Genomic DNA, 27,640 nt, shown 5'->3' on the forward strand with positions numbered 1-27,640 from the left:
CCCATGTGCAGTGGGCAGAATGAGACTTAAACCTGATTTAAGACTGTGAGTAAAATTCTGGCCCCAATGAAGTCCTTGTGAGTTTTCCCACTGACTTCAAAGGCGCCAAGATTTCACACCTTGAACATATGTGGTACTTAGACTTTTTTTTGGCTCTCTGCAGAAGGGTGATTTTCACTCTAAAGGCCAACTATGGAGTCCTGCATGTAGGCAAAACTCTCACTGAAGTTAGTGAACCCCATCATTCAGTATTTACTCATGGAAAACTACTGAGCGTGTCCAAGCAAAGGCTGCACGATAGGATATAATGGCAGGCCAGGCTTGTCTGAACAGAATCAAGCCCAATGCCAGTATACTCGAGACTTCAAATATTTGTTTTTGCCAGATCAAAAGCTCAAAAAGTAGTGTTGTTCCCTCCCACATTTCACCACTGTAAAGGATTTTTGAAGTTATTTTGCATTAGTTTTTACCCACATGCTAATTCATAGTAACAGTGGCAGGCATACAAGTATCCAGTTAATTCACTAAAATACTACAGACTACCTCAGTAATGTCAATCTTCAGATGTGAGGTGGTTCACAAAAGGGCTCAGTTTTGTTCTGACTAAATAAAGCTAATTCGGGAAAATACTAGTAAAGTGATTTCTAGAATCTTTCACTGCTCAGAATACATGTCCTTTTAATGTAATGGCAGTGTTTGGAAAGTTGACAGCACAAGCCAAACTAGACTAGTTCTGCTTCACAGCATTTGAACACAGTAATGCCCATTTAATATCCCACCTCGCCTTTGTAGTATTGCAGATTAAAAGGAATATATTTGAGTCATCCCCTCTAAGAGCTGACATACAAGAAGTTTCTCTTTTATTTTTCACATTTTAAAACTCAAAAGGCCCGATATGGTGTACTCTGCTAACCACGTAAATGTTTTCCTCCATTGTTTATACTATGCTGCTAAAAATCTTGTTTTGAAAATAAAATTCCCTCCCTTACCAATCTGGTCCTTTTCTATTCCACACATGGGGCTGAGCAGGTAGAAGTGTGTCACCATGGCCAGGAGAAAGCTCTGAAGGACCAGACGAGTTAAATGCACCTTCCAGCTGGGCTAATGCTGGCAAGCAAGGTAAAGCAGCAGATGGTCAAAGCCCTCCCACCTGTTCCTGAGCTACTAGTACACCCATGGAGCAGCTCAAGGGAAGGTAGTCACCGGACACCACATCTCTTCTTCTCTGCTTCCTGGTGCTCAGCAGAGACATGGTGAAGCACATGCAATAAAGCAGTTTCCTCTTTCCAAGGCTACCTGCCTATCTGCTAAATCATTCCTGGCTGCAACCCCAACACCAGCATGTTGTTCTTGTCCCTCTGCCAAGGAGAAGTCTGGTGTGCAGGGGGAGTCCCTAGGGAAGATGGAGGTGGCGGGGATGGAGGGGGGAGAAAGCCACCAGGGAACAGTGAGAGGTGACCAAGTCACAGACATTTTGGGGTAGGGAGTAATTCAAATGAGCTGAGGAATCTGAGGACAGAGTGATGGAGGCAGTCTCTCCCCCAGTATGTGCATGCAGGAGAGATGTACCTACTGCACCATCCCTTAGAATGGTACTTTATGGTTCTTTCTCCCCAGCTGGCTAGTTCTGCCCCCACAAGGGTGGCTTGCATCTCTCAGGAGAGAATGAGGACTGTAAGTATGAGTGGACCGTGTGTGTAGGCCATGGGGAACATGGGAAAAGAAAGCACCTTTCCTCCTCTGCCTGCGCACCTGCACAAGGGCCAGTCATAATCTTAACTTCATAGCCCTAGCAGAAAAGGAAGAACTGAAAGGACAAGGGAGTATAAGTGGAGAATATTTGGGCCAGATGTGGCTTGGAAGAATGAGGGGGGCTAACCAACACCTTGATCTCAATTCAAGCACACAGTCCTGCACAATTCAACCTGGCCCCTTTGTGCAGGACATAGCTGCATCCAGGAGAGTTCGTGTAAAAGCCCACATTGCCTGTTTTAGTACAACCACTCTAGTATGGGCGATTGTGTGGGAAGAGAAGGGCAGGGAAAGGTTCCTTGAATATTTTTGCAATGACCACATCACTGAGAATCAAACAGGCAGAAACCATGTCTCCTTTCCCAACATCTTTATTTCTATATTTATATCAGGAGGACTAAAATGAGCCAGGGGGTGGTTCTTCGTATTAATCTGAAATTTAGATTTAGTCCAGGTACCCGACTTGTTTTAAAAAAATCTATCATGGATGCTTAGAGTTTGTTTTATTAACAGAAAACAGATCTTTAACTCTGTTTCAACCTTTAAAATGAATTTTAATCTCATCTCATAGCATGGGCAGTCCATTATGAAATTGATTTCTGTTTGTATTTTATACACCTGATTAGGGGATATACTCTAATTTCTTCTTTTAAAAAGAAACTACTGAAAGCTATGAAAAGGAAAGAAATATAATTTTTAAAAATCTTGGATAAATAAACCAGGGATAAAAGAAAAAATCAACAACCTGGGGGGAACGGGGGTTTAAACTTAGTATTGAATAAAAAAATTAAAATAAATGTCAATGGGAAGCAAAATCAGAGACCCTTATCAATAGATTTTAATAATGATTAGAAGCTCTGAGTATTAGAAAGTAAGACGAAGCAGAAAGGAAATAAACGTGAACTGGAAGGGGAAAAAATCTATTTGGAGTTAAAGGACGTTTTAAAATTAACATCATATTGGCTATGATTCAGCAAAATGCTTAGTCATGTGCTTAAATCCCACTAATGCTAGTGGAATTTTTCAAGTGCTTTGATGAATCAGGTCCATTATGCCTCAAGCATTTTAATTAATATTAAACATTAAAAAGAAAGTGATGGCCAAGCTAAGAATAACACGGAAAACATCAATTCTAGTATAACTTTAGTTTCATAGTATAGGCTGAAAAATAGTTTCAGAGCTTGGCTTACAGAAGGAAGTTTGACAAAGAAAACATTGTACAAAAACGTAATTTACTTCTTCATAACCTTCCAGTGCCCCCTTTGCTGTTGCTGGAGTGACATCTGTCAGAATGACAGAATACTCCATTGCCGATTAGCTTTCCTTCAGACAGACTGTGCAGTGAGGTTACTGAACTGGATCGCCACTTTCACAGGACTTTTATGCCAGTGTAACTCCACTGGAATCAATTGAGTTACACCAGCATAAACTAATACAACAGAGTGGAGAATCAAGCCCATCATGCTGTATGTATAACATCAGAGTCTGTTGCCATAGAAATCACTGTAGCATGACAATATAGCACAAACACCCAATGATAGGCCTGATTCTATAAGATCCTCAGAACTTCCTGAGAAATATAGAACTGAAGAACAATCATCTAGTTCATTTTCTCAAAAGCAGGGGAAACTAGACACAGGAAAGAATTATGATCAGTATTTAAAACTGAGAATTTATTTAACTTCCCACCCTTATTATAGACCACGCTGGAGCTATCTCCAGAATAAGAGTTAATTGCCTTCCCCCTGACTTAATCAAAGCCTTTGTCTATGCCATCCTTTTTTCTCAAAAATATCCCACTGTGGCTACACTACCAGTTCAGCTCCCAAGTGGTAGCACCAGTTTAAAAACTACTGTCTGGCACACAAGGGATTGAACCGGGCACCTCTGGAGCCAAAAGTATAAGCAGCTACAGCTTGAGAGAACATGGCAAACCTGTCTAAGTGGGGCTGTAGCAGCCTCATACTTCTAGGGATAGGGCACAGAAGAGAACCTGTAACACATACACTAGTGGGTTACACAGACAAGTCACTGGAGGCCGCTAGCATTTTTAGCACCATGTCACCTAGACTTGCTCTGAGCAAGGTTAGGCAAAATGGTGACAAGAACACATGGTCACGGAAGCCTTAAAAAACTAGTGCTCTCCCCAGTACTGAAATTGCAGCTGAACCAGTGATAGCAACAGTGAGAAGCAGGGGGAGGGGGAAGGGGAAGGCCAATGCAGACATAGCCAATGGGAAGGTGCTAAGAGAAGCTACAAGATTGTGAGGTATTAGAAAAACAGAGAGGTATGTAGTATACAACATAGAAAAAGGAATACACTTAGAATAAGATTGAAAAGAGGGCAGGTGATATGAAGTCTGGTTGTCTAACATAATACAGCAACATTTGTGATCTCATATGTTTGATTCGTAATTTAGTTGTATACTTGGAAACTTAGTTCAAAATGTTGGTTTTGATCTGAACATAACTCAGCACAAATCTTACTCTTTAAAAAGTCTCTCCTTTTTTTCTTAATTTCAGAGGGAAACCATCTATTTCCCCAAACACTATACTGACTTCAGTGGAACTACGCATGGGCTTAAAGTTAAATGTGCTTAAGTGTTTGCAGGATTGGGGCCAAGATCTGTACCACTGTACAGATCCTGAAATAACAGGGCTGAGCTCAATGCCAGAAGTCCAAAGAATGAAGAAGAAAGAAGCTCCACAAGCTTCTGAAGTTACAAAGTTTCATAGCTATTTTCAAGAAAAGCTCCTAAATATCCAGAAGAGAATGTAAACCTTGTTTAAAGGAAACTATAAGTCCAATTTAACTATGTACTTGACCTGTACATTGTACTGAATTACTAATAATCAGGTAGGGATTCTTTTGCAATACCTGGATTCAGTGTACCTAGCAGTATGAAACAAAAGACTGATCAGCTGCTGCTTTATAAGTCTAACTTATAGAGGTTTCCAAAGACACAGGTGAAAGTACCTAGAGGTTTAACCAAATAAGTTAATACTAAAATCCATATCTTGGTTGCTAGCCAGAATGTAAATATCCCTCACAGGCTCACCATAAGCAGAAGAAAGTTGACCACATCTTTCTAATATTATGTAGTTCATTCTTAGTTTAACAGCGTTCACCTGTTCACCTACTCTTTTACCCATGTTTCATTTTTAAACATTTAAGAAAGTAACGTACTGCCAGATTAAGAGTACTGGACACAGAAGACCTCTATTTGTACCAAATAAATACATCAGAAATAGCATAGGCTTCCTTATTGTTATTCCAGCATTTCTCAACCTATTCTGGAGGGCAATAAAGTAACCCATTTCTGTTCCTTGCTTCTCTCTTGAGACAACCAACAAAGGTGCTAGTTAGTGCCAGCTGTAATCATGGTACTGTTTGTGACATGGACATCTATGCACTAGATTGCTGTGTCACTGGACTGACTGTAAATTAAACTAATAACAATTTTGATTCCCCCACCAGTGCACAAGAACTATCAGATATAAATCTAAAACTATTATATAAATAGACCCATATTATTATTATCATTATTTACCAGGCCCGCCGAAAGCAATTCTGGACCCCAGGGCAGAACAGTTAATGGGCCCCTAGAAAGGGATGGCTGAGGTTTACGACACTACATTTTATCCTATTGATAACGCATTAGAATCCACTATACATAAGTTGTGGCTTTGCTTGATGTAGTTAACTTTTTTTTCCCTGTTACAGCACCAGTATTAAACAAATTGTGAGCCAAAATATAAGATGTAGAACTTGTTATTTTGAATGATATATTTAAATTAAATAAATACATTATGGAATGAACATGGAGAGAGTCCAGCAGAGGGCAACGAAAATGATTAGGGGACTGGGACATGTGACTTATGAGGAGAGGCTGAGGGAACTGGGCTTATTTAGTCTGCAGAAGAGAAGAATGGGGGGGAATTTGATAGCAGTCTTCAACTACTTGAAGGGGGGTTCCAAAGAGGATGGAGCTATGCTGTTCTCAGTGGTGGCAGATGACAGAACAAGGAGCAATGGTCTCAAGTTGCAGTGGGGGAAGTCTAGGTTGGATATTAGGAAAACCTATTTCACTAGGAGAGTGGTGAAGCACTGGACTGGGTTACCTAGGGAGGTGGTGGAATCTCCATTCTTAGAGGCTTTTGAGGCCTGGCTTGACAGAGCCCTGGCTGGGATGATTTAGTTGGGGTTGGTCCTGCTTTGAACAGGGGGTTGGACTGGCTGCAACCCCCAGGTTGAGAAACACTGATCTAGATGAGTTGAAGCACCCCCCTGGAAGACCTCTGCATAACCTAAATTTGGGGATAGTCAGTCCTCAGAAAAGAAGACAGAGGGGACACCTGATAAGTGTTCAGATATATTAAGGACTGTTATAAAGAGGACTGATCAATTGTTCCTCATGTCCACTGAACGTAGGACAAGAAGTAATGGGCTTAATCTGCAGCAAGGAAGATCTAGGTTAGATATTAGGAAAACTTGTCCAACTATACGGGTAGTTAAGTTTTGGAGTAGGCTTCCAAGTGTTCCATCATTTTTTTTAAGAACGGGTTGGACAAAGACTTGTCTAGGGTGGTCTAGGTTTACTTGGCATGGCCTCAGTGCAGGGGACAGGACTTGATAACTTCGCAAGGTCGCTTCCAGCTCTATATTTCTATGAATCTGATTCCTAGCCATCACCGCTCTTGAGGCAGAGATCCACATCTCTCTCCCTTCAGACCAGAAGTTTAGGCTTGCAGTCCGTCTGCACCTCACTGCAATTTTCCAGCAGGTCTGATCAGTGTCCAGCACCTCTGGTTAACTCTTTGTCCAGGGACTATAATGGTGTACACCAGTTACCAATTAGTCCTCACAATGCAAACTGCATTTATTCTTAGGGCAAAAGCAGTTCAGAGAAAAGATATAAAAAACTATAAAAGACCCTACATGCATGCTAAAAGATTATCAGAGGTACCCACAAGACCAGTATAGGGCTCTGGTAGGAATCAGTCTTTCATACCACAGAACTGGGTTTGCCCCTTTGGTTACAAGTTCCTTTCTGTTCTTAGATCAGGAACCAGACCCCAGTTGGACAGTTCCACTTTTTCTTTAAACAGCTAGGGCCTTTTATCTCCAGTCTCTGGGAACAGGTAATCATCAGCCAGTGACCCTCTCCACAGGGCACAGCATCAAAAGGCTAGGGTTTTGCATAACTTCGGTCATATTATTTACATTAACCACTCCCCAGGCATTCCCCAGGAAAGCCACATAACACTTTTTGTCCCAAAAGTCCGTGCCTGTCTGGCACATTTCAATACAGTTGTTTGCACTCCTTAAACTTCCCAGGTCTCACCTGTCCCAGTGCCATCACTGATGGAATGGAAACGCTTCAAATGAGAAATCTGTTTGTTTCACCTTACCCTTTGACCTTGAGTTCCATCCCGTCCCGGTGGTCCTGATGCTCCTGGGACACCCTATGAATGATAAGAGGGCAAAAGATCAGAGTGGCTGCAACCCCTACACTGTATAGTGCAACCCCCTTTATCTGACATGACATCAAAAGCCCTGGGATAAATGGGGCTTCAGATACTCAACAGGATGACTCATGGCAGGGCCATGTCTATGATTCAGGTGAGGTGGAGCTTCAGTGAAATAAATAGGGCTTATTAATATGCACATGCAATTAACCTTTTCAGTTTTAATATCTTATTTAAAAGCAAATAATGTCTACAGATGCCACCTTTGTATTACTCCAGTTTTATACCAGTGTAACTCCATTGAGGTAAATCAGATCCTTAAACTAAATCTTTATTTCCATCTCTCTCTCTTTCAGTTTTTGTAAAGGCATGAGTTACCATATTGTCTGAGCTCAGTGCAGTAATAGCAAACGGGCAAACCCTTGATCAAGCATCCAGCCCAAATAAATGAGCTATGCCTGGCAGAGTTCCACAGAGTTCAGATGAAATCCTCCCTCTCCTTCAACTAGCTGCCTAAAGGCACTGGCATTGATCCCAGACCATTACTGCAGCCACAGGCATACAAAACGATCCAGAAGGCTGGAGAGATTGATTTATGAGGAAAGATTATGAGAGCTAAGTATCTAGCAGGACTAGAAGTTGGGGAACCTGGTAATAGCAGAGAAATATCTGAAGTGTGTAGACATCAAGGAGGGAAAGGATTTATCTTGGTTGGCTGGTACAAGAGATTATAAGCAGGAGTAATATGATAAAACTAAGAAATGAAAAATTGAGGCTACATATCAGGAAAACTGACTTCAGCAAGAGCTGTGGGCGCTCAGCAGCCCTCAGCATTTTGCAATATGGTCATAAGAACATAAGAACAGCCAGACTGGGTCAGACCAAAGGCCCATCTAGCCCGGTATCCTGTCTTCTGACAGTGGCCAATGCCACATGCCCTAGAGGGAACTGACAGAACAGATAATCACCAAGTGATCCATTCCCAGCTTCTGGCAAACAGAGGCTAGGGACACCACCCCTGCCCATCCTGGCTAATAGCCATTGATGGACCTATCCTCCATGAATTTATCTAACTCTTTTTTGAGCCCTGTTATAGTCTTGGCCTTCACAACATCCTCCGGCAAGGAGTTCCACAGGTTTACTGTGCCTTGTATGAAGAAATACTTCCTTTTGTTTGCTTTAAACCTGCTGCCTATTAATTTCATTTGGTGACCCCTAGTTCTTGTGTTATGAGAAGGAGTAAATAACACTTCCTTATTTACTTTCTCCACACTGGTCATGATTTTATAGACCTCAGTCATATCCCCCCTTAATCGTCTCTTTTCCAAACTGAAAAGTCCCAGTCTTATTCATCTCGCCTCATACAGAAGTCGAGAAAAATTGAGTGCCTGATTTGTAAATGGCAATTAAAAGAGCCTCCCTTACTAATCATAACAACTGCAATATGCAGGACTGTGACTGTCAGCAGCGTGCAGGATAGAGTGGATGGATTTGCAGCAATGGGGCTCCTGAACAGTGGTGGGGTGATAGACAGCATGCATATTCCTATTTTGGCATCAGTCCCCCTTGCAACAGGGTACATCGAGAGAGGACTACTTTTTCTACGGTTATGCAAGCGTTGATGGGTCACTGGGCATGCTCCCTCAATTTCAACATGGACTGGTCAGGGAAGGTACAGATGCGTACATCTTTAAGAGCACAGAAGTGAGGTTTTTAAGGCCCGGCTTGACAAAGCACTGGCTGGGATGATTAAGTTGGGGTTGGTCCTGCTTTGAGCAGGGGGTTGGACTAGATGACCTCCTGAGGTCCCTTCCAACCCTAATCTTCTATGATTCTATTACAGGTTCCCATGGGGATATGTAGATATCCACCTACCAGAGTTCTGCAAATCAGGTAGTCAGATAGCTTGCTCACAGCTGCTCTCACAAAATTGCACCTTAGATTACTTGTGGGTACAAAAAGAGAGGCTGGCTCTTCAAAGTCAGGCCCTAAGTGATTTGCCCACGGGCACACAACCAATCAGTGACAGGGCCACAATCAGATCTCAGAGGTTACTGATTCTAAATCCCTTGCAGGTTCAGCTGCACCACAGTGCCCCTCAATATCTTTGAATATCTGCTCTGCCCAACACAAGGATGGCAATTCCACATTCAGATAGGTCTACTAAATGCTACATTAAAGCAATAATATAGGGAATACCTGCTGGCCAGGGAGACCACGATCACCCTTCTCTCCTTTTTCACCTGGTGTTCCCTGGAGATCAATAATCACACATAGTTAAACAGATAAATTGCTGCTTGTCTCCTATTTTCAATTGTTCTTTTCAAAACAATGTGAAAAAAATTAACTACAGATTCATTTTTCCTATTAAAGAATATCCAAAAATTGTATCTGCAGTACTGGTTTGCAAAAATGTAAATTAAATCTTTAGAGATTAGATTTAGAAAATAAAGAAAAGGAAACTCTGATTAAAAAATGACTGTCAAATTATCGTTTAACAAAACCTTTAACAAAATGGAAACTAGGGCTGTCAAACCATTAAAAAATTAATCACGATTAATCACGTGACTAAAAAAATTAATCACGATTCATTGCACAATTAATCGCACTGTTAAGCAATAATAGAATGTCATTTATTTAAATATTTTTGGATGTTTTCTACATTTTCAAATATATTGATTTCCACTACAACACAGAACACAAAGAGTACAGGGATCACTTTATTTTTTATTACATATATTTGTGTTGTAAAAAAAGAAAAAAAAATAGTATTTTTCAATTCACCTCATTCAAGTACTGTAGTGCAATCTCTTTATCATGAAAGTTGAATTTACAAATGTAGAATTATGTACAAAAAATAACTGTATTCAAAAATAAAAATGTAAAACTTTAGAGCCTACAAGTCCACTCAGTCCTATTTCTTGTTCAGCCAATCACTCAGACAAACAAATTTGTTTACATCTGCTGGAGATAATGCTGCCCACTTCTAGTTTATGTCACCTGAAAGTGAGAACAGGCATTTGCATGGCATTGTTGTAGCCGGCGTCACAAGATATTTACATGCTGGATGTGCTAAAGATTCATATGTCCCTTCATGCTTCAACCATCATTCCAGAGGACATATGTCCATGCTGATGACGAGTTCTGCTCGATAATGATCCAAAGCAGTGCAGACCAATGCATGTTTACTCAACATCTGAGCCAGATGCCACCAACAGAAGGTTGATTTTCTTTCTTAGTGGTTCGGGTTCTGTAGTTTCCGCATCAGAGTATTGCTCTTTTAAGACTTCTGAAAGCATGCTCCACACCTTGTCCCTCTCAGATTTTGGAAGGCACTTCAGATTCTTAAACCTTGGGTCAAGTGCTGCAGCTATCTTTAGAAATCTCACATTGGCACCTTCTTTGCATTTGTCAAATCTGCAGTGAAAGTGTTCTTAAAATGAACAACATGTGCTGGGTCATCATCCAAGACTACTATAACATGAAATATATGGCAGAATGCGGGTAAAATAGAGCAGGAGACATACTATTCTCCCCACAAGGAACTTAGTCAAAATTAAATTAATGCATTATTTTTTTAATGAGTATCATCAGCATGGAAGCATGTCCTCTGGAATGGTGGCCGAAGCATGAAGGGGCATACAAATGTTTAGCATATTGGCATGTAAATACCTTGCAATGCCGGCTACAAACATGTCATGTGAATGCCTGTTCTAACTTTCAGGTGACATTGTAAATAAGAAGCTGGCAGCATTATCTCCCATAAATGTAAACAAACTTGTTTGTGTTAGCAATTGGCCGAACAAGAAGTAGGACTGAGTGGACTTGTAGGTGCTAGATAATTTTACATAGTTTTTTGGAATGCAGTTATGTAACAAAAAAATCTACATTTGTAAGTTGCACTTTCATGATAAAGAGATTGCATTATGGTACTTGTATGAGGTGAATTGAAAAATACTATTTCTTTTATCATTTTTACAGTGTAAATATTTGTAATAAATATAAGATAAAGTGAGCACTGTACACTTTGTATTCTGTGTTGTAATTGAAATCAATATATTTGAAAATGTAGACAAACTTCCAAAAATATTTAATAAATTCCAATTGGTATTCTATTTTTGAACAGTGCGACTAAAAATGTGATTAATCGCAATTAATTTTTTTGACTTAACTGCGATTAATCAAGAGCCCTAGTGGAAACACATTCTTTTCCCTGTGAGTGAATTTGCTTCTCTTTGACACTCAGGGAAATGTCCTATAGAGATGAAATCAACAGAGTTCTATAGAAATTAAACAGGTTTCTATAGAATATACATGATTAATAACAAAGAATATCCTTTCTATAGGATGTTTTTAACCAGTCAATAAAATTCCACAGCAGGAATATAATTCTCTATTAAATGCTATAGAAAGGATTGGAAATTATTCCTACAGCCCATATATTCTTTATTATATTCTCTGCTAAAATAATCAAGGACATATAATACTCCTGGGAGAATTCTGAGCCAAAAAATTAGAAATTCTGGACACATTTTAAAATTCTGCACATTTTATTTGTCAAAATAACACAATATAATCACACCAGTTTCAATTATTTTGGTAATTTATTTCAAAATACCTGTCAGCAAGTATGTCTGTAACAACACAGACCAAAAAAAAAAGATTCAGGAAATGTTTTTTGACAAATAGATTCCTTACTAGGCATATTAATACAGAATTCTGAGCAATAATTCATTTAAACTACAGTACAGAACCATATTTCCTGCACTCCACACTCCTGAGAAGAAGTGCAAAGGCTTGGGGGAGTCAGGGATAATGGAGGAGCTGAGGGAGAGGGAAGTAATTGCTGGGAAGAAGCCTGGGTATGAACTTGAAGGGTTGTTGGGTATGGGTAGGAAAAGCATGGAACAGGTTATTTTGGGGGGCAGGGAGGGATTGTTAGGGAGCATCCCCCATGGAGACCTTAGCTGACCCCTAGCCTCTCCTATTCAGTCAGGCACATCTGCTCCTGTCCCCAAGTGTCCCTGTACCCCCATGTGTCCTTGCACCCCCATCTACATGTGTCCCTGCACCCCCACTCAGACACCCACTCCCCCTCATCCCCATGTGTCCGTGCACCCCTCCCCTGTCCTCATGTGGCTCTGTGCCCCCACTCAGCCACCCCCCATGTGGCCCTACATCCCTCCCCCATCCCCATGTGTTCCTGTACCCCCTCAACCAACCCCCACCCTTCATCTCCATGTGTCCCTGCACCCCATCCCCATGTGTCTCTGTGCCCCCGCTCAGCCATCTCCCTTCTCCCTGTCACTCTGCACCCCCCATGGCCCTGCACCCTCTCAGCCAGCCCCCTCCCCTCATCTTCATGTGTCTCTGCACCCTCTGGTCCCATGTGTCTTTGTGCCCCCACTCAGCCATCCCTCTTCCCCCTGTAGCTCTGCAACCCCTCCGCCCATGTGACCCAGTGCCTCCACTCCCATTCAGCCCCTGTCCCAGTCTGGCTTCACCTATGAGCCCCTGTCTGATCCCCCAGCAGCCCCATGCTGTCTGTTTCCCCATATCCCCTATCTCCTGACCTGGCCCAAAAGGCACTGTGAAGAAGGCAAGTTCTTTCTCTTTCCCTATCATGGCTGGTGTTTGCCAGGAGCAGCTGCTCTGTTCTAGCACCACAGCACCCTCTGGTGAGCTAAAGGTGGAAGTGCAACAACTTTTCAGCAGAAGCTATTTTCTGCAAAAAAAAAACAAAACTGTGCGGCACATGAAATATGTGTGTGCGCAGTGGTGCAGAATTCCCCCAGGAGTAAATATAAGTCTGTGAAAGGGAACACTCATTGCCAATGCCACCAAGTGGTCAGGGAGGGCTGTGGCAGGCTTTTTTCTTTTTATGGCACTCCCCTTTTTATGGCCACTCTGGCTCTGTAAAGATCTGCCCCTTCAGTAACTCAGCCCTCTGGCCAGGTCACACGTTCAAGTCCAACCCTTTCAGGGTATATGTAGAGGGTCCAACAACAGGGTAGATTTCTGGATTAGGCAAGGGATTGGCTTCCCCTTAACTTGGGGCCTCATCGTTCAGACCTTCTATCTTCAGGGATCTCCCTCAGCTAGAGTCCCCATTCCAGGGAGAGGCTTCTAGAGCTGGCCCCTCCTTAGGGGCAGGTAGGGGAACCTGGGCTGACCCTCTCCAATGGGTCTCTAATCTTCACTGAGTCACAAATCCCTCCTTTGCTGGCTTGGCAAGGTCATTACAGCCAGCTTTCAGGCTCTTGCAGTGCTCTTTCCCAGGAGCTCAGAGCCCACCTCAGCTGTCTGCAAGCTACTGAGCTACTCTGCTCCCCTGTAAGCTCCTCATCTAGCCTGTGCAAGCTTTACAGGTGCAGCGGGGAGAAACATCTGGGCCCAAAGCAATTCTGTAGTCCCTTCCCTTCCAGTGTGGGGTTTGTACAGCCCATGACAAGGTGTTAAGAATAATTTCTATTGAAACCTGTTTAATTATATTACTGTTTTGAATCCAATAGGTTGGTTAAAAAAATCTGTAGAAAGAATACTGTACTCTATTAAATTTGTTTAGATTTTTCTACAAGGAAAAGGTGCTGGGTTGATAGTCCTTAAGGCCTGTGTATATCCATCCACATGACATTTATTATTATATATTTTAATACATTATTATATATTATCTATTTGTATAAGTAGATGTGCAGAATTCAATGTTTTTATAATTTCAACAGATAATAGTGATGTTTAATTTTAAGCATTTTTTTGCTATTTACATTTTCACAGTTGCACAAAAATTATGGGTTTTAAGTTGCTTTTTTTCAATTTTTATCAATTAACATAGTCGCAGGAAATTATCAGAGGGCCAGACAATGGGGAGGTCAGACAATCATCATCATCTAATGAGAGTCAATGCTGAAATTCAAAAAGTTAAATCTTTTATAACCATTAAAACACAAATTGCCAACATCCCAAGTCAAAATGTAGGCAGTAAATATCCTTAAATCAAACTCTAATGAGTTCTCCAGCAGCACTTTTCTTACTTTGTCAGCCTGTAAATTTCAGTTATTATGGATGGAAATATTTTTTCATCAGTTTGTGTGTGAGCAGCAGCATTTACTGATATTTACTGATAAAAATCTAATCCTTCCAAGCCTATTTATAAGACAGCATGGGCATTGGAAGTGTAGGTTTTTTGCACTGCTGATGTGTCTCAACATTGGTATTGAGAAACCAGCCCTAAAATAGTATTTCTGGCTCTATGCCTATCAATTCACTCCCTGGCCTCTCCGATGAGGCTGCCAACAAGTGTACCAGTTAGTGCCAGTTAATTTAGGTGATTGAGGTGGTTTTGGTATGTGAACATCTCTCCACTAGGGACTGCACAAAGTCACAGAAAATCAAACAACCAAAAAAATACTACGTTCTAAGTGTTCCTGCCACACACTCCAGCTCGCAGCATTTTTAAAAACTTTTATCTAGATTTGGGTCTGACTCAAACACCTGTGGTCCAAACTGTCTCGAGGTTTAGTGAACTTCGGATCCCAATACATATCTGACTGTTGGAGCTGGCTCCTATGCCGATCGTAGGTTAAACCCAAATCCATGATCCAGACACCTCAGATTTTGGTGAAGTTCAGATCTGGATCTGGACTTTGCATCTCAGTCCTAGCTCTAGTTTTATCTAACCTTTTGGTACAACCTAATGTATGGGTTCTGGCAAACTCCTGTGACAAAATTAAGACCATAGTTGTTCATTTAGGACTTACTGGAAGCCCTTGAATAGAAAGTCCACTTGGCCCTTGCGGTCCTGGATGCCCTTGGGGTCCTGGAGCACCAACTTCACCACGAGGTCCATCTAGGCCCTATGACACCAAAAGGGAAAACATAAAAGGCCACAAGTTTAACTCCTACTGTACATAAGAAGGAAGTGTCTATATGCAGAATTAAATACCAATAGATTCAACAGCACCTAAAATATGAGTTAACGTGCTGACAGGACAATAAGGCTCCTATTTACAAAGGCCTGATTCCTTTAGGCATGCAAAAAGCCGCAAATATATGCTGACAGCAGCAGCACTATGCATTTTACTGCCCCTGACCCAGAAACAAACATGATGTGTAGCCAGTGCGATCCAGGAGACCTGGACACTGTTCACCCAACAAGCACCAATGGCATTTGGCTACACCCTTTCCTCAAGAACATCAGAGAAGTGAGCTGTAGCCCACGAAAGCTTATGCTCAAATAAATTGGTTAGTCTCTAAGGTGCCATAAGAACTCCTTTTCTTTTTGCGAATACAGACTAACATGGCTGCTACTCTGAAACCATTCTAGATTTAAGAAAAAAGAAAAGGAGGACTTGTGGCACGGCTGTTACTCTGAAACCTCTACATTTAAGCTCATTCAAAAAAAGAAAAAACTCTAGATTTAGACACAAACAGATAAAAGCCAAAAAAAGGGAGCATGTTACAACGGTTTAGTGGTGGCAGATTACCTTTGGACCTTGATCACCATGATGTCCCTTTGGGCCTCTGACACCCGGACCACCCTGTAAAGCACACGATTAGTGTTAGCAAAAAAGTAAATCCCACCAAAAAAAACAACCAGTTCTTTCTTCTTCCTGAATCACATCGATAATTCTATTTTTGTAGGCCCCAATTCAGGAAAGCAACCCTACTCAGGGAACTACCTAGGCGTGTGCTTAAGTCCTACGAATTCATTGGGGTTTAAAGCATATGCTTAATAGCAGTCCTATGTAGGGATGGACTTGAGCTCAGGAAAGTACGTAAGCCTGTACCAGTGCATTATAATGCACTAGCCTATAATGCACTAGGATCAAAATGTTGCTGCAGGCAGTGACCCACCTGGATACACAGGTCAGCTTTTTTTCTCATTGTTAAAATGCTCTCCATATCTGCTCTTTCCAATATCATCACACTGGTAAAGGCTGACTTTCCAATGATTCTAGTAACATTTTTATCAGATAAACCCCCCGAGAGACCCATTGTGTTTGCTACGGTTTAATTTCAGAGCCATTCAATTTCTCGCTCCCCATTTCTCCTTTTTTGCTTTCTTCACGGATGCCTGAATCTTTTAATCATTTGTTAACCAACTGCAGTCTAAACCTTTTGTTAACAATATCGTATGGGACACTGGAATTGTGCATTTCTAAGGATGACTGCCTTGAATATGTTTCTGATATACATGCAAGACGTGTCTTGCCCTCTTGGATGATTTTAAAGAAATATTTATTTTTACGTTTTTATATTCTTGTAATAAAATATTCACTGATTGTCTCTCTCTACCCCACCCTTGCGATAATGTTTATCTTTTTACAGAGTGAGCATTTCAGGGCCAGGCCAATCTCTGTGTCTGTAAAGAATCTAGTACAATTAGACATCATTCCTCCCCAGGGTGTGGGGAGGTGCTACAAAATATCAAATAGATAATAAAACAATATAGCAAATGGGACTACTAAGAAGATATTGGCTTACAAGCCAAGTCAAGTAATATTTACTTTGAGGGGTAAGAAATCAGTGTTCTTTGATACACAAAGTCAATATATGCATTATGACATATCAAAATTATATTACAGGTATGTTAAGCTTGCAAAATCAAGCACTCGTAAATTAAGAAATGCTAGAATTAAAGCTGTCTGTGCAACTTTACTTCCACTTCCTTGTGTGTATACACCACAAACATCTTTAATTACACGATCACATACTATTTTCCCACCCTCATCCTCCTTTGCTCCATGTCTCCCCAGTTCCCCTTCCTCATCAGGTCCACATCCCAGTAACTGCCTTGCCACCCCCTCCCTTGCTCCTCATCCCGATCTTGTCCAGCTATTTGCCTGCTGCCCCCCTCTCTAACCAGGCTGGCTTCTCACAACCTGCCTTTCCATCAGGCTGCCTTCTCCTCCATGCTGTTTAGGCACCAGCTGGTAAGGGACCGAAAGCACAGGAGAGAGAGTGTCTCTGCTCTCAGTTCCTGTACCCAGTGCCACAGTGACTTCCAGAAGGAGCAATTGCATTGATAGTCCTGGTCAGCCTCTGAAGCCTGGGGATGGGGCATACTCAGCCCAGATGAAATCTTCAGAGAATTTCACTGAAATTCTAAAAATTCTAAAGAGCTTGTGTGAACTGAGATTTTCAGAGGCTCATAATTAGGTCAAATTTGGGTGAATTTTCACAGGAACAGCAAAAGACATTATCCCTGACAGCAGGGCAACACTCTTATCCAATTTCAAGTCCTTGCTCTAAAGAATGGAGATGCTAGAACCTCTCAATGAAACAACTGTAAGAATTTTTTTAAACATAGTCATGCTTTTCCCTAGCCTCATTCTGAGAAACAGATGACATTTTTTGGATAAAACTTAAAAAAAAAAAAAAAAAAAAAAACAGCCTGAAACAGACACATATTTATAGATTTTGTGGCCAGAAGGGACCATTGGATCTACTCTGAACTCCTATGTAACACAGGCCATAAAAATGTCACTCAGTTATCCCTGTTTTGAGCCCAAGCACTTGTGTCTGAGACTAAAGTGTATCTTCCAGAAAAGCATCCACTCTTGATAAGAAGACATCAAGAGCAGAAGAATCCAGCATATCTTTTGGTAGATTGATTATTTGAACAATCACCCTCACAGATAAAAAATTTTGCCTAATTTCTAATTTGAATTTGTCTAGCTTCTGCTTTAAGGCCATTGGTACTTGTATGCCTTTCTCTGCTAGATTAAAGATCCCTTTAGTAGTCACCGTTTTCTCTCCATGGAAGTATTATCCACTGTAATCAAATCATCTCTCAGTCACAGCCAGTTCTAGGGCGGATGAGCACAGCTGTCACCCTAAGTGCCAACTTCCAGGGGGCACTGAACTGCTGCTGTGATTGGCTGGCCTTTTTTTTTTTTTTTGGCTCAGACGCCTAGGGCCGGGGAGGCCAAAAACATTTATGCTCCTGTTCTGAAGCCTCTTTTTAATAGACTAAACAGATTGAGCTCTTTAGCCTCTCATTGCAAGGCATTTGCGCCAACCCTCAAATATTTTTCAGGCTCTTTTCTGCACCATCTCCAATTTTTCAACATCTTTTACAATGTAGGCACCAGAACTGGATGCAGTATCCCAGTATGGATTTCACCTGGCATGGAAAATTTCAGTCCAAATGGTTAGTCTGGCAAAGTTACAAGCAACTGTAAACATGGAAAGCGTCAGGTAACCTGCATTAAAGGCATCACTACATGTGCTGCCTATAAATTACATACTTTCTAAAGGTTTTCATGAGAAATATCCAGAAATTTCATCATAAATGGTTGTGGATGCTATAAGGATCATAGAATCATAGAATATCAGGGTTGGAAGGGACCTCAGGAGGTCATCTAATCCAACCTCCTGCTCAAAGCAAGACCAATCCCCAATTTTTGCCCCAGATCCCTAAATGGCCCCCTCAAGGATTGAACTCACAACCCTGGGTTTAGCAGGCCAATGCGCAAACCACTGAGCTATCCCGCCCCCCATAGGAAAGGATGACTTGCTAGTTGTCCTGTCTGTTTTTTCTCAACTCTTGAGTTAAGAGGTGAATGGGGGTGGGATGTGTACCACAAGGCTCCCAAACATTGTATGAGAAACATGTCACCTAGAGACCCTGGCCTGCAGCCCCTCTGGAGCAAAACTCCTTGCAGTTGTTGTTCACATGGGACACAAAGAAATCCATGTATGGGAGACCCCACACCCCAAACACCTCACAGACAATCAGGTTGTGCAACTCCCACTCGTGTTCTGTGAAGAAGAGTCTGATCAGAGAATCCACCAGAGTGTTGTGGATACCTGGCATGTGGATACCGGTTAGTGTAATCAGCATGGGAATGTACCAGTTCCAGAGGGTGATGACCTCCATGCAGAGCTGTGAAGCCCATGCTCCTCCTTGTTTGTTAATATAATAAACTGCCATCATGATGTCTAACAACACCTGAATTGACTGGTTGCAGATGTAAGGGAGGAATTGCTCGCAGGCTAATCTGACTGCTCTCAGGTCCAACAGATTGATGTGAAGCATAATCTTGTGAGGGGACCACTTCCCCTGTCCCTCCATGTGTGGTCACAGTCTTTGTTGGAAGTGGGGGGTTTGAATGGTACCCCCACTGAGTAAGGGAGGCTAAGCTTCTTTGGGGAACTGCGACTAGCAGGTAGAGACTGCACTTGCCCAAAGTGCCTGCAACCAGGCTTGTAGACATTTGAGGTAAAGCCTCACAAATGAATGTAGGTCTATTCAAAGCAGGGCATGAAACAAAGCATGAATTACAGTAGCCTTCTCAATATGTAAAAGATGTAGCTAGTAGAAAAGAGATAGATCAGGATAGTAAGCAATGTGTGATAGCTTACAGGTATGGCCTAGCACGTAGTGCAGCGTATGAAGAGCTCATGATCTAGATGGGAATGGGCTACAAAAATTAGTAGACCAATCGTAAAGCATGTGCTATGAGGTATTAACCAATAGTATTAAGTGTAAGTGTGTAAATAAGCTGATTCATGATTATGTACATTGTATGTATGGTATGCCCTAGACTCACCCTCTCCACCAATCAACTCAAGTGTAGTTTGATTGTATGCCATTAATGATGAGTACAGAGTTCAGCTGATTTCTTGGATACCAGAGAACTGGACGAAGTGTTCTCCCAGAACTGGGTGAGGTGTTCCGGATAAACCGAGTGGAAAAGGTCTCAGAGGGTATCACAACAATGGGTCGCATAAGTATTCATGGCCATATGGTTCAACGGCACCAGGCAGGATCATATGGACATTCTGGGGCTCAAATGTATTCACTGAGTGAGTCCGGTGATAGAGAGGAAGCTGTCCTCAGGCTGTAAAAAACCTTGCCCTAATGAATTCTGTGGATTGTGAGGGTTCCTGGGTGGACTTCTTCAGGTTCACCTGGAGGCCTAAACTCTTGAACAGAAGCATTGCGCTTGCCTCCCACCATTTCCTGGCAAGATTATCCCTTCAAAAGTCAGTCATCTAAGGAAGGGTAAACTGTGGCCCCTTGCTGACAAAGTCAGCAGGTACCACTGACAGTACATTGGAAAATATTCTTGGAGCCATTGAGAGCCCAAAGGGAAGAGCTCTATATTGGCAGTGCAGTTGACCAGCTACAAATCTCAGGAATCTCCTCTGTGCCAGATGAATGTCTATGTGAAAGCAGGCCACTTTGAGATCGAGGACCGTGAATGAGTTGTCTGAAACTAGTAATGAGATATTGGAGTACAGGATTACCATTCTGAACTTTAGGTAGCAGATGAACTTGTTCAGCTCCCTGAAGTCCAGAATGGATCTCTATCCCCTGTCTTCTTGGGGATGAAGAAGTACTTTGAGTAGAACTCATTTCCCCTTGAGGTAGAGGTACCAGATCTACTGCCCCCAGTTTGAGGAGTCACTCTACCTCCTGCAGGAGGATGCTCTCATGAGACGGGTCCCCAAAAGAAGATGGGAAAGGGGGTTAGGGAAGGAAGAGAACTGGATAGTGTACCCCAAAGAAATAACCTCTAGTACCCATCTGTCAGTTATGATTTCTGCCCAGGCATGCAGATAATGAGAAAGTTGGCCTCCACAGCAGGGGAAAGACCAGAGGGGTGGGGCAGATCTTGAGACACAGTTGGTGCACAGTTCTTAAAGTTGATTTGTATACCTTCAAATCAGCAGCACTGTTATGGGTACCCACATGGCACCACAGTATGCCAACATTCTTAAGGCTGACTTAAAACAACGCTTCCTCAGCTCTTGTTCCCTAATGCCCCTACTCTATTTGTGCTACATTGATGACATCTTCATCATCTGGACCCATGGAAAAGAAGCCCTTGAGGAATTCCACCATGGTTTCAACAATTTCTATCCCACCATCAACCTCAGCCTGGACCAGTCCACACAAGAGATCCACTTCCTGGACACTACGGTACTAATAAGCGATGGTCACATAAACACCACCCTATACCGGAAACCTAATGACCGCTATACTTACCTACATGCCTCCAGCTTTCATCCAGACCACACCACACGATCCATTGTCTACAGCCAAGCTCTACGATACAACCGCATTTGCTCCAACCCCTCCAACAGAGACAAACACCTACAAGAACTCTATCAAGTGTTCTTAGAACTACAATACCCACCTGCTGAAGTAAAGAAACAGATTGACAGAGCCAGAAGAGTACCCAGAAGTTACCTACTACAGGACAGGCCCAACAAAGAAAATAACAGAACGCCACTAGCCATCACCTTCAGCCCCCAACTAAAACCTCTCCAGCACATCATCAAGGATCTACAACCTATCCTGAAGGACGACGCATCACTCTCACAGATCTTGGGAGACAGGCCAGTCCTTGCTTACAGACAGACCTCCAACCTGAAGCAAATACTCACCAGCAACCACACACCACACAACAGAACCACTAACCCAGGAACCTATCCTTGCAACAAAGCCCGTTGCCAACTGTGTCCACATATCTATTCAGGGGACACTATCATAGGGCCTAATCACACCAGCCACACTATCAGAGGCTCGTTCACCTGTACATCTACCATGTGATATATGCCATCATGTGCCAGCAATGCCCCTCTGCCATGTACATTGGCCAAACCGGACAGTCTCTACGTAAAAGAATAAATGGACACAAATCAGACGTCAAGAATTATAACATTCAAAAACCAGTCGGAGAACACTTCAATCTCTCTGGTCACTTGATTACAGACCTAAAAGTCAGAATATTACAACAAAAAAACTTCAAAAACAGACTCCAGCGACAGACTGCTGAATTGGAATTAATTTGCAAACTAGACACCATTAAATTAGGCTTGAATAAAGACTGGGAGTGGATGTGTCATTACACAAAGTAAAACAATTTACCCATGTTTATTTTTCCCCCCTACTGTTCCTCACTGTTCTTGTCAACAGCTGGAAATGGCCCACCTTGATTATCACTACAAAAGGTTTTTTTCTCTCCTGCTGGTAATAGCTCACCTTACCTGATCACTCTTGTTACAGCATGAAGTGAGCTGTAGCTCACGAAAGCTTATGCTCAAATACATTTGTTAGTCTCTAACGTGCCACAAGTACTCCTTTCCTCTCTTGTATGTCTCTTCAGCTTCTCTTGCTTTACTTCCATTTATTCTCTTACTTATCTCTTCTGGGCGGTCTTTTAACTTCCTCGTCTTTGTCTACATATTCTTGTGGCATAATAACTCTTTTATTGCTCTCATTCTTGTTGAATTCTCTTCATTAATTCTTTCTTCTCTTCAGCAAGCCTCCATCTATTTAGTTAGAGCCATTCTTTCTTAGACCTTCTCATCCCCACTGTAGTAATGGCTGCATCCACACTTGCTTCTTTGAAAAACTGCCATTGTTCTTCTATGTTCTCCATCAGTGATGTTAGATCTTCAGATTCTATCACTAAGTTGCAGCTTAAAATGTGCCTTCACAGCTGGATCTAACAACTTTCTAGCATCATGCATACCTTCTGCATTGCCTGGTGTTAGCTTCTTTATTTTTATAGTCCCAATAACAAGATGGTCACTTCCAACAGCAGCACTCATTTAAACCCTGGCACTGAACAGTGATCTTCTCCAGCACTTATTAATGATCAAGCTGTCTCTGGGTGAAGCCATCATTTGATTTCAGTTTCAGTTTATGTCTTTCCTTATGTGGAAATAGCATACCCCCAATGCAGAAATCAACAAAATGTTCTCCCCATTGTTAATCTGTCCTGGGATGCCATGTCTGCCCATAATGTGTTCATACCATAATGTGTTCATATCCAATATTATCATCATCACCAATTTGTGCATTTAGATCTTCCCTGAGGATAACAATATCATATTTGCCAAGGATGCTGTGCAATCTTTCAGAGAAACAGTTGAACCCAGGGGTTGGCAACCTTCGGCACATGGCCCATCAGAATAATCCGCTGGTGGGCCAAAAGACAGTTTGTTTACATTGACTGTCCGCAGGCATGGCTCCCCGCAGCTCCCAGTGGCCGCAGTTCACCATTCCCGGCCAATGGGAGCCGAGGGAAGTGACAGACTCCTCCTGCTCCTGTTGCTATTCTTCCCCATGCTACTGAAGTTGTGGTTCCTCAGAAGACGGAGGAAGCTTCTCTTCTATCCTAGGAGTCCTAGGCATGCTGGGGTCCTTGTGCGACAAGGCAGTTATACTGGATGGTAATTACATGGGTCTTCCAAGGCCCAATACTGCCACTAAAGGAACTCATAGCCCCTCACTACTGGGCTGCAGCAGGAAGGGTACCAATGAAAATAGGGGTAATATTCCGTCATACAGGAGTAGTTAGAAATGCTGGAAACTCCACCCCCCCAAGCAGTGCCTCAGGGTATAGTCCAGGACCGGGTGTCCATCGTAGTCCTTTTCTGACTCTGAGGAGTTGATCATGGAGAGGGAGTCCTTAATACCAGAGGAAATGGTGTTGATCTGCCTCTACTTGTTGATAGTAACAGAGACAGTCTGGCTTGACCCCTACTTGTGGATGAGGATGAGTATCATAACAAAATAGTACCGACTGAAGTTCTGGGGCTGGGCATTGTGGTCTGGAGTGGAGAGATGACTCCAGTTCCGGGAGCAGTAGAAGATCTTCCAGAGTGGAGCAGTGAATCATAGTTGATGGAGTCATTTTCGTAACTCGGGTCGTTGAAGGATTTTGGTGCCAAAGAAGCAGTCCCATTACCAGAGTGTGCTGCAGTTTTCCCTTTTGAAATCTTGATCTGGTGCTTCTCAGTGCCAGATGGTCCCGTTCCAGAGCACAAGACTCCTGATGACTTGGTGTGGGACTTTCCCTCATACCTGGAAGGCTGCTATTCTTTCTTCCTCATAACACAGTCATTTACAGACTTGAAGTGGGATTGAGAACATTCCCTCACAACCAATTAGGGCCTGAGTCTGCAAGCCTTCCACATCCAAACCTCCCACTGACTTCAAATAAATTTTTGCACATGAAGCAGCTGCAGGACTGGGACTTAATGTCTCTCCTCAAAATTACTTATCCATCTCTTTATTTTCATGCAATTTCTCTGCTAGAGAAGAGAGAGCAAGGCAAGTGTGTTCACTACACACCTCCACTGAAGCATCATTTCTGAAATATCTATCCATATGCAGCTGTTTGGGGAGGGTTTGGCGTACACCACACTTGAGAGATTTCAGCATAGGCAAGTATCCTTCCTTTCTTTTGAGTACATAAGGCAGGTATGTGAGGCTAACATGAACTATTTTCTAGTTCACCAATCAATTCAAAACAAACTTCAATAGCATATAGCTCAAAGAAACAGATCAGGATGTTCTCCTAGGACCTAGCCTATTGTAAGAGAATGTCAACAAAATTCTGCTCTTACCTACGATTCTAAGGGAGCGTCTGCCTCCAAATCTTCCTTTCTTGGTGCCATTGTGATAATTGAGGGGACTCACACGGTTACTTTTTTAAATGCCAAGCTAAAATTTACTTCACTCACAAGGTGCAAAATGACTGGGTTACTGGTTATTAAAAATGTAGATACCACTACCATAGGCATCTTAAAATATTATACATGAGACATATGGGAAAGAAAAGGATACACAGTACAAAATAAAATAGACTAAATTAATAACAATAAAATAAATTAAAATGGATGATTTTAGATAAACCACTAAACATCAGAGTTATTCTAAAGCACTGGATTATTAAAAGGAAAGAAACGACTTACCCAGAACATATTCTGTATTATGTCATTGGCCTGGTATACTCTAAAAATACATGTGGCAATATAATTTTGATTCACTAGCCACCATAAGAGGCACATTTTGTAGGAGTGAAAAACAACAGTGAAAGAAAAATGCCTACCAATGTTGAAAAGAAGCTTGTTTCTGTAAAGTTCAGGGGCCACCATGGAGTCATGGCAGGGATTAATTTGATCTAGAATCCTAGCTAGAACTGATTCCACTTGAATGCAAAAATCCCACCAGGTGAAAGGGTTTCTTGAAAAAGCCTGCAGTAGCGTCAGATAATTACAGCCCTTAGGGGCTAGTTTAGCAGTCCTTTCACACATATCACTCCCACTGACACCACTGAAGGACTACAAGATAAAAATCATATTGTCCTTAGAATAATTAGAATTTTGACTGGATTCCTGTATCCACTTGAAATGAACTCTGGCTGCTCAGACACAGAAAACATGTTCAAGAACAGTTCATTCTTGTAAAAAGATTAACCCCCAAGATGCTGCCAGGATAAGTGTCGGCTTGGATATGCTGTGCATCTGTCTAAAGTGCAAGCTGGGCCTGTCCAGTGTCTAGTCTGATTTGTGCACTCAAGGCTTTTCAGAAAACTATTTTCCTTCCTGAGTCAACATTTTTTACTTAATCACAACAGCTCTTCTCCCTTCTCCTTTTTCTCTGTCCCTTTACAATGTGATTATATACCATCTATATCTCTCTGTGTTCGCATAAATGTATTCATGAATTCCAAACCTGAGGTCCTCAATTTACATGAAAATCTCTATGTGAACTTAGTGCCAGTCCTATGAAGCTAATCACACAGGTTTACACTGCAGGTTTAAAAGAAAAAGCACATCCAACTGTTGTGTAAATTTGTTAGGGACACTGGTAAAGAAAAAAAAATCCCATCATTGCAAACTAGAACTAAAATTTTTAAACTGCTAAAAATCAGTCAACTGAGGCCGAACTGTAGCATTTAGCCATTGGCCTGAGTAAGAGCACCACAGAGATTTTAGGGAGACATTGAACCACCCTCTCTCTCTGATCTGCTTGATACAAGGGAGACTGTAGGTTGCACCATGTTTTAGAAGTGCGTCCAGCCTGGTCTGAGATGATGTGGAAGGAGGGCAGGGTCATGTGCCCCTTTTGTGTCCCTGTGGACAAGATGAACCACAAGAGGAACAGTCCTTAAGTTCCTCCAAGCAGAGAGACTGCAAAAGAGTTTAGCTCTAATCCAGGCCATGCAAGTGGGAAAGGCTTCTTTCAACTCCCTGCCTCACATTCTCTGCATCCTCCTAAGGGCCAGGCACAATCTGGCCTTTAATTCATACGCATATTGTTACTGATCAGGTGTTTCAGAAAGTTAGATTCCAAGGTGTATTTAAACGTGTGTACTAGAAAGCATTCAGATAACACTATGGTGGTTTAAAGAGAAGTGGCAAGTGGGTGGCATTTGCATAGCATGTCTCTTGACTCTAGAGACAGAAACCAAAGTTTCTACAAATTGACATATTATTATTTGTATTACCGTAGCACCTATGAGCCCTAGTCATGGACAGGACTGCACTCTGCTAACTGCTGTACAAACAGAACAAATACAGTCCATCTTACTGCCCTGCAGTTGGATTATACCATAAGAATTTGGTTCACTAATAGGGTTAGTTTTTTAAAGCTACTGCATGAGGTCTTCACTAGCTAAGTGGAGTGAATATGCATCTCTCTGCCAGCTGTAATTAACTGTAATAACTAAAACAGTACAGTGTATCCCTTTCTCCCACCAAATAAGACTGAAGAGTGGAGTATCTGGTACATCTGAGTACAAACATGAATAAACCCTTACCGGTGGTCCGGGAGGTCCGAGTGGTCCTTTGCTAAATTCGGAACAGGAGCAAGAATGAGGAAGAGATGGGCAACTTTCCTCATCTCTCTGAGGAGAGAGCAAAATAGTAAGTCTGTATTCAAAATATAAATTCAACAGCTGAGAATTTATAGATCAAGACAACAAATATTGAAGGGAAAATTCAAAAGCTCCTAAATAATTTAGGAGCATGAGACCCATTGAATTTCAATCGGACTCTTGCTCCAAAGACAATTAGGTCCTTTTGAAAATCCCACCTATTGATTTCATGAGGAAAATTGCAAAAGTATTTGGTCTTGATGCAAGAAAAAAAAAAGTATGATGGTAGTTTAAAAAAAAGGGATTCTTACCAAGGCAGGAAGTTCGCAGCATTTGTCTCTATTGGCCCAGGAGGTGGTACAAACAATGTCAAACATCTGTAACTGGAACTGTTTGAAAAAAAAGGAATAAAGTTCAATGTGTCTGTTAGAAGTTCAGTGAAAAGGGGGGCCATTGCAATGGGGGGGCCATTCATCAGGGCACACAGGAGACTGATGACAGAGACACACGAGTAGATTTAAAGCAGCAGGTCACAGCTATGCCAACGTTAATATAAAGATGGGGGGAGGGGAGTGCGGTTGACCACCCTGTCCAAAATACCAGGTTTTAATTGGGACCACTATGGGCTTGAATGGCATCATGCCCACTCCTGCTTCTGAATTCCCGATTCAGCCCGATGCTGCATCCCACCACCCTCCCCCCTCAAGGGGGAATGAGGCTACAATCAAGAAGGAGCTCTGTTTGTAAAAACATTCTTTTTGCGAATACAGACTAACACGGCTGCTACTCTGAAA

The 27,640-nt window shown here is 42.1% G+C and overlaps 1 protein-coding gene across 4 annotated transcripts in view; it reads right to left on the reverse strand.

The window, feature by feature from the left end:
- COL14A1 (collagen type XIV alpha 1 chain) overlaps positions 1-27,640 on the reverse strand; it is a 165,626-nt gene that overhangs the window by 24,868 nt on the left and 113,118 nt on the right. For all 4 annotated transcript variants that reach the window (XM_043539141.1, XM_037892070.2, XM_007063395.4 and 1 more), the window contains 6 exons: positions 27,158-27,235; positions 26,790-26,876; positions 15,705-15,758; positions 14,979-15,074; positions 9,421-9,474; positions 7,165-7,218 (listed from right to left, as the gene is read on the reverse strand). In XM_043539141.1, coding sequence (XP_043395076.1) covers positions 7,165-7,218; positions 9,421-9,474; positions 14,979-15,074; positions 15,705-15,758; positions 26,790-26,876; positions 27,158-27,235 — 423 coding nt within the window. The remainder of the gene's footprint in view (positions 1-7,164; positions 7,219-9,420; positions 9,475-14,978; positions 15,075-15,704; positions 15,759-26,789; positions 26,877-27,157; positions 27,236-27,640) is intronic.

The sequence above is a fragment of the Chelonia mydas genome, chromosome 2 (assembly GCF_015237465.2).
Source record: "Chelonia mydas isolate rCheMyd1 chromosome 2, rCheMyd1.pri.v2, whole genome shotgun sequence".
In the NCBI taxonomy this organism is placed as follows: domain Eukaryota; kingdom Metazoa; phylum Chordata; order Testudines; family Cheloniidae; genus Chelonia; species Chelonia mydas.